The 8,136-nt window shown below is 50.0% G+C and overlaps 1 protein-coding gene across 1 annotated transcript in view; it reads left to right on the forward strand.

The window, feature by feature from the left end:
* Positions 1 to 8,136, forward strand: part of RANBP17 (RAN binding protein 17) — a 225,486-nt gene that overhangs the window by 216,329 nt on the left and 1,021 nt on the right. Inside the window, exons 28-29 of the mRNA XM_006765451.2 lie at positions 5,144 to 5,242; positions 7,062 to 7,189. Coding sequence (XP_006765514.1) covers positions 5,144 to 5,242; positions 7,062 to 7,189 — 227 coding nt within the window. The remainder of the gene's footprint in view (positions 1 to 5,143; positions 5,243 to 7,061; positions 7,190 to 8,136) is intronic.

The following is an 8,136-nucleotide window of genomic DNA, read 5'->3' on the forward strand; positions in this document are numbered from 1 at the left end:
TGAGTGGCAAACCCTGCAGCCTTGCAGGGCCCCGGGTTCTCTGGTTGTATTTTAATGCAGCAAGCTGCTTTATGAGATCTGCAGCCACTTGAAATATGATTTACTTCTCATAAAAAGTTTCCAATGGATAATGAAGATTCAAGAATGAGGCTCACAGTGTAGTGTAGTCAATTTCGTTGCTCTTGCTCTCCAGTACATCTCTGCCATCGAAATGAATTATTTATGATAATTTATTTCAACCATGGAAAATAAAACTGTTTTCATTGTGATGTGTGCTGTAACATTCAGAATAGACACATTGCATGCAGTCCTCTCAATTAATTAATCCTGAAGTTGCGTTCCAACTTTATCTTCTTTCTTATAAGCTAGGAGACTGGCAGGTAATTCTTTCCCCAATAAATGATGATTCAAATGAATGTTTTGAGAACTAGGGGTAATGTTGGTAATGGAGGAAATTGAAACAACAGCAGAACTAGGTTGTGTATTTCCTTAGATTTTACAATAGATGGAAGAGTTTTGAAATATTCTAGGTCATTTATCACTTGGAGAAAAGACATCCCTTAACTTGCCGTAAGAGGGGGTGGAGGAGGAGGGTGCTGTCAGTTTAGATGTGACATGCAGTGTACCATATGACCAGAGCTACTGAGGGAACCAGTCCTGCTGTAACTTTACTGGTAAGAAGCCTTTTCCTTTTTCTTTTTTCTTTTTTTTTTTTTAAGCAAAGCTTACACTGTGCAAAGGCCAAGTAGGCAGGGCTCCCAAATGAGTTTGCGGGGGAGAAGGGGTCACCCATAATTGATTGCAATCTTATTTCTTTAAAAAAGAGGCTCACCTCCTCTTGTGTTTCATTTGATTTTTTTTTCTTTTAAAGTGTTAAATACTTGCTTCTATTATGAGGCTACAAAGACATACAAGAATTTACAAGTGTACTTAATGTGCACAGATATTAAAAGATTTAATGTAACTTGGATGGTGAGGCTTAGTTAATGCAGGCAGGGAAATATATGCTTATTTGTCTATTACTTTCATTCTCCATAGCATTCCACTAACACCACATCAGTAGGCAGCAGACAAAGAGAACAATTGATTCCTTTTCCCTAAAGATGACTGGTATCTAATCTGAGAAGGATCACATTTCAATATCAGCTGTGCCCGGGGCCTCAGCCCCAGCACGTGGGAGTGACAGCATCTCCCCTATTTCCAAGCACAGAAACTCTGGAAGCTTCTCCTCCCTCGGCAGCACTCAGGTTCTCCCAGACCTGGACCCTCCCCTCTTCCTGGCCTTCTGCACGCCCGGTCCTCTGCCAAAGGATCCCTGAGACTCAGAGCAGCTCTTGAGTGTTTGTTGCATTTAGTATTGGTTGTTCCTCAAAGCCTCAGCTACTCAATACATCAAAACTGAGGCCCATCTAGGTTGGCCAGAGAGGCAGGTCATTTTGTATGCTACCCCTCTTCCCATGAAGACCCCCGTCTAACAATTAAGGGACCCCACTCTGCAAGCATGCCCTCTTGGACACAGCCCTGGTCATCCTTGCTTTGTCCCCCTCCTCCCACCCCACCTAGATTTAGGTACATGGACACTTTCTCTTTGGTCTCACCTTTTCTTAGGTTTGTTCTTTCTTTGACGCAAGAATGTTTAAAACCTGCAATGGGACACTGACCTCTTTTCCCTTAAAGCAATGGCAACAGCCAACACAACAATAGGTGTCCCGTGTGAATGAATCAAAATCATACCTATTTTTTGTCAGATCAGTCAGCAAAAAGTATATTTTTGGTGTGCTGCATAATTTTAGTAATTAGTTATGTGTGTGCCATGAGATGAAAAAGGCTGAAGATCACTGGTCTAAAGCAAAGCCGCCTTCCACCACCTTGGACAAGACAGGTTACCCTTGCCTGGCCCATTTTCCTATCCTGATCATCAGGCTCTTCATCTCTGCTTTTTATACTTGATATGTCACTCATTCTTTCCCATTTGTTCACTCACTCATTTTCATGTGTTCACTCTTCACTCAGGAGCTCTTTTCCTGCAGCTCTGATGTGCATCAGATGCCATGCTGGGCACTGGGGGTACAGAGGACAGTCCCTCATGCTCCCAGCACCCAGCAGATACCACATCTCCGCGGACTCTGTCAGCAGGAGGTGGAGCAGGAAGCACTGAGTTAGTACCTGTGCAGGGAGAGTAGCCCCCACATTTTAGGGGGAAGCAGTGGGCTCTAGGCGTGAACAGAGACACGGGTAATATAACTTGCTTCATTTTGTTTTTCCAGGATAGGTATTTGTAGAGTAGCTTTGTTTAGAAGATTACAAGTTTTCAGAACAGAAGCACCGTCATTCAAAATCCATACTAAGCCCTGACCGGTTTGCTCAGTGGATAGAACGTCGGCTTGCGGACTGAAGGGTCCCAGGTTCGATTCCAGTCAAGGGCATGTACCTTGGTTGCGGGCACAGCCCCAGTAGGGAGTGTGCAGGAGACAGCTGATCGATGTTTCTCTCTCATCAATGTTTCTAACTCTCTATCCCTCTCCCCTCCTCTCTGTAAAAAATCAATAAAATATATTTTTTAAAAAATCCATACTAACACATGTGCCAGACCAAATACGGATACTTTTTCCCCCATAATTTAAAAAAATTAGATGACAATTGATTTGTTCACACCAGGCTGTGAGCGAGTCTGCCATGCATCTGGTTGACATGTAGGGATACTTTTTGAAATATTTACTATAGTAGGTGATTTTTTTCACTGTAACTCTTGGTGAAGTTAGATGATTGTGAGGAGACAACAATCTGAGTTATCTGTACATAATCAATAACGAAATGGGGCACTTCCTTGAGCCAGGAGATTCCATAGGCCACACCAGGGAGGATCACGACAGTCGGAGTAAAGAAACTGGGCACATCCGACGGTGCTCTGTGACCCATGGGCTGGTCCATTCGGAGAGCGCTCTCCTTGCCGTCTTCACTTGCTCACCTTGCAACCACAGAGAGGCTCCCAGCTCTCACATCACCGTCACCGGGGCAGGACTCTATAGTACGCATCCCACCCAGTGCTCCTCCATGCCGGGCCCTTCTCCAAAGGAGCTGGCCACTGGGTTGAGCTCTTCCCCGCACCCTCCACGATTTTCAGGGAAAAGTAACTCTGGCAACGAGCTGCCACGTCAGTACCATCTGAGCAGATTTGCTCACTAATTTCCATTTTTCCGGAAGGGTAAAAAAAAAAAAAAATCATCCATTTTAGCTAACTTTATTTTTAGAAGTGTTTTATTCAAACATCCCCTTACTTATTACAGACATAAATACATGCATTCAGACAAATGAATCCACGGGAGAACCGTAGAAAGTAATTGGCACATCACTCCAGGATGCTTTGTCAGTTACTGGAGGGTTCGGTACCTCTAACTTTAATCTTTTCCATTAAAATATCCATTCTGCCTTCACATTGTGAAGCCCATAATATTTTAGACTGTCTCCGTGGATCTGTTAGTTTTGCTTGTCAATTTAATTTGTGGCTCTATGACTTTGGGTGGCTTGTTAGGTTATACGTAGGAACACGTGACCTGCACATGATGCCCAGCACCAGGCCGAAGCCTCGCCTCTCCCCGGGGAGGCTGGGCACACAGGCGGTCTGCATTGGCAGGCCTCATGTGCAGCCAGCCTTGGTGCCACGATGGTGATGGATGCAATGGTGGATGTCTGGAGCTACAGAGAAGCCCATTACTGTTGTGATTATATACCTTAAATGTCTGTAGCACTATCTACTCTTCGCAGCACCTCTGTATCCACCCTCTCATTTGATTCTCAGAGCTTCCTTGTGCTGGATTATGATTTTCCTCTTTATGGCTAATGAATCAGACGCGGAGAGAGAGGCCCAGCCACTTGCCTGAGATTACAGGGTAAATTGGATTGCAGAAATGCCAGAGGATGAAACCGGTGTCACCAGAGCGCAGTCAGCCTTTGCCACACCCCTGCCATTCCCCCTGCCCTTGAGCTGTGGAAACAGGGGCTGGAGGTGGGAGGTAGAGAGTCCAAGAGGCAGAAGTCGTGTCAGCAGCTCCACGGGAACGACCAGAGCTGCCTCACCACCCTTTGCCGGGCTTTGCAGCGGCCCCTCCCTCCTTTAATGTCACAGGCACAGTTCACATTCTGCACGCTCCCAGACACACCCGAGCACGGCTCTCTTTTGCTGCAAACCCATGACTGCCTCCCGGTGCCATCAGGACCAAGTCCAGGTTCTTCAGCATGTCTTCCCGCCTGGCACCCGTCTTCCTCCTCCTGCCACCCTGGGTTCCTTACCGTTGCAGAACCGCCTCCCGACCTGCATTCCCAGCCGCCTTCTTGGCTGTTTCTCTGCTTAGAACACATTTTTATTAGTTCATAAACATTACCTTCTCTGTGGAATCTTCCCTGACTTCTCCTCTGGGACCCAGAGCATCCTCCTCCCTCCGCCCCCAGCCCTGTTTCCTCCTCTGCCTCCTGGGTGGTCGCACCCTTGGTTCAGCTAGCTTCTAGCTAGCTTCTCAAGGACAGAGGTTCTTTCCTCCCATAGGTGTCTTGCAGACTTTGAATTCAAGAGGACGGATGAGGATGTCCATGTAGGAGTGAAGTGTAGAGTGAATGAATTAGTGAATGAAGAGCAAGTGGGGCCCTGGCCAGTGTGGCTCATGGGTTGGGTGTCCCGCGCACTGAAAGTTTGCTGGTTCGATTCATGTTCGGGCACATGCCCATGTTGTGGGCTCAGTCCCCAGTAGGGGCTGTGCAGGAGGCAGCCAATCGATGTTTCCCTCTCACATCAGTGTTTCTCTCTTGCTCTCCCTCTTCCTTCCTCTCTTTCTAAAAAGTCAATAAGTGTTTTTTACAAAAGAACAAGTGGGAGCCTTTAGTAGCCCAAGCCAGCAGGAAACGGGCCGCTCCAAGGTTACGTGGAGGGTGTCCCATCCCTCCCTCTCTCTGAGGTGTTTCCCTCCATCACTTGACCTCTTTGGTGAAATGAGAGACAGAAAGGGCGGTGCACTGGGCTTTCTCCTGGAGGCCTGGCATCGAGGGAAAGCACACCAGGGTTGAGAGGCAGGAACAATCCATGAGAGACCTGTGGTTGGGGGACCTCTGGGCCAAGGCACCAGTGTCTTCATGTGCCTCTGTCTTCCAGATGATGTCTGTCCTCATGAACACCATTGTCTTTGAAGACTGCCGGAACCAGTGGTCAGTCTCCAGGCCTCTCCTGGGGCTCATCCTGCTCCATGGGAAGGTGAGTGTGTTGCAAGGAGGCTCGGAGCAGGCGGTCACTGGGCGGGGAGGAGCTGCTCACTGGGCCAGGCAGTGACAATGAAGGACAGGGGAGCCACTGAGCTGGAGCAGGAGCCTTGAGTGCCCAGGGGCAAAGCCATGTTCCCCCAGAAGGTCTTCCCCAACAGCCTCAGGTCTTTAGTGAGGCAAGGGCCTCAAGACTAGCTCTTCTGGACCCCCGCGCTCCCACGCACTGGGCCCTGGTTTGCTCAGCAGTGCTTCAAGCTCACCTCATCTCCTCCCCCTGTTCTAAGCGAATTCTGAGAAATAACACTTTTTGCTCCTTCCTTGGCCTCCTTTTAAATCTGGGATTTCTACTGCCCCAGGTGGTAGCAGCAGCCCCTCAGCACCACGTGGGCCAGCCCCCTCCACCCAGAGCAGGCGCCTCCCGTCCTGGTGTCCCCACCGCTCTGGCTGCCTCTGCAGCTCTGAGCTGCCTCCTGAAGCCACGGCTCCCAGCAGTCAGTGGGAACAGTGCGTTACTGCCGGGAGAATGAATTGTCTATACAATAAGATAGTACCGGGGAAAAGACCGTGAGGTTAGAGGCAGCCGCACACATTAAAATTCAAACTGAAATCCCGGCCTTGGAAGGAAACTAATAGAAGAAGAAAATATATCAAAAAGAGAAGAGCTGTCTCATCACTCACCTGTGCTGAAGTATCCAATTTTCGCCACATTCAGTCGCGCTGCCATTCATCTTCCCGCGGTGTTACTGTGATTTAAATCCGAGCTCTATAAAGGAGAGCAGTTCTTTTAAAATGATTGAGAGGGAATGAGGGCAAATTCAGTGTTTAGAAAACGCTTATGACATCACAATATTATACTTTCCTGATGGAGGCAATATTTCATGGTTTGGGATGAAAAACTAATAATTTTCTATTTGGTGTGAGTCGCTGCATCATTATAAAAGGGAAGAATAAGTAGTTTTGTGCATTCCCAATCTTGTTCAGGAAGACAGTGCGCTTTAAGTCTAATACCTCTGATATATGGTATTTAAGTATTAGTCTGACTCCATATTAATTATGTGTGTTTTTGATGTGAGCTGTTTTAATGTATGATGGAAATTAAATATCACGCTGTTTGGGCTGGGAAGCAGAAACACACGACTGTCAAAGCGTTGCCTTTGTGCTGAAATTAGGCTGCTGCAGTGATTAGGAGCTGGGTTCGGCACGGGCGGGCGCCGGTGTGTGCAAAGCCCCCAGAGCCCGCTGAGGGGAAGGGCTCTGCTGCTTTGTGAGCGGGTATGGCAGAGCTTCCTCGTGCCAGAAAGTTCTCCAGGAACTAGGCAAGCGTCTCTGGCGCCACCCACAGAGCAGGCCCATCCTAACCCAGAGGGCCGGGGATGGGCTCGAGGCCTGGAGTTGTGTGAGGAGCCGTTCACTAAAGCAGGAGGTTTGGGAGCTGGGCCTTGCCTCCAGTGGCCCCTCTAGTCCAGTGCTCCCCTCCCTGTCAGCCTTGCTGCGGTCAGTGGAGAGCAGCGTCAGGGAGACCTCCGTGCGCTCGGCCCCGAGGAAGCCAGGACTCCATCAGCCTAGATTGCTCGGTGGCAGTGGAACAGTTACAGCGAGAGGTTTTTATGAGGAAGGAGAGGCTGTTTGTCCCTAGGACTGCCTCTGCTGCTCTAGTTCCCTCTAAAGGCTCCAAGTTCTGCGTGGGCCTGGACCACCGCTCCTCTGAGTTAGGACCCGAGCAGATGGAGCCGGCCAGCCGTCTCTGTCTCCGGGACTCGCCCAGGCCCAGGTCCGGAGTCGCGGCCCTGACGCCTGTCTGTCTCCGGCAGCGTTTCAGTGAGCTGAGGGCGGGCCTGATCAGAAGCCAGCCTCCCCCCAAGCAGGAGGCCCTGGCCCAGTGCTTCCGGAGCCTGATGGAAGGGGTGGAGCAGAACCTGTCCGTCAAGAACAGAGACAGGTAAGCGGCCAGGGAGATCTAAATACGAGGAATCAGCTGTGCCTGGATTCGTCCATCCATCCCTTCCTTCGGTGCACGCACTTTTATTGAGAAGCTGCTATGTGCCAGGCACTGGGGTACCAGTGGTGAACCAACTGAGCTTCTCGTGGAGAAGACAGACAGTGAGGAGTGATGGAGGAAGAAAATGTTTTCAGGAAAACAACTGCCTGTGGCATCCTGTTGTGAAAGTGGGATCTTTCAGAGGCTTCCCCATTTGAATGCAAATCGGCCATCCCAGTAGCCACGGTATGTCCAGGAGCCACCAGCCTGGGCACTGCTCTGAGGTCAGGCCGACTCCAACTTCCACGTCCCCCGGCCTCTGGGGCTGCATGGCAGTGGGAAAGGCCAGTTCAGTGGATGGGCTTGGTGGGCACCTTCCTTTGTTCCAGGCCAAGATGCCCTGTCAGGCAGAAAGGGCCACGCGCAAAGCCAGCAGAAGAGAGTTACTGAGTGGGGAGCCCTCGGTGCCTGGGGGTGCGTGGGGCCTGCTTCCCCTGGGGCTGGGGGATTTGAGCGCCACCTCATGAGCACGTGTGAGATGGTGTCAGACCGCTCTCCTCACTTCCGCTTCCGGTGCACTCGCCGGCAGGACTGGCAGTTTCCCACGCCGGGCACTCTGCTGAGCTCGCTCCATAAACTCTCACTTCCACGTTCCCGTGGGGTAGCTACTCATAGTGGCTCCATGTAGTCACCTGAGGCCACCCAGCTAAGAGGTGGTAGAGCCCCGATTTGAACACAGCAACCCAGTGACCCCTTTTGTTTTCATCTTGTGTGTGTGCGTGTGTGTGATGTATGTGTGTGTGTGTGATGTGTGTGTGTGATGTGTGTGTGATGTATGTGTGTGTGTATGTGTGTGTGATGTGTGAATGTGTGTCCAGCAGTTTCAGAGCCAAGGACCCCTCCGGGTG

This window comes from Myotis davidii, unplaced genomic scaffold (genome assembly GCF_000327345.1).
Source record: "Myotis davidii unplaced genomic scaffold, ASM32734v1 scaffold399, whole genome shotgun sequence".
Lineage (NCBI taxonomy): Eukaryota > Metazoa > Chordata > Mammalia > Chiroptera > Vespertilionidae > Myotis > Myotis davidii.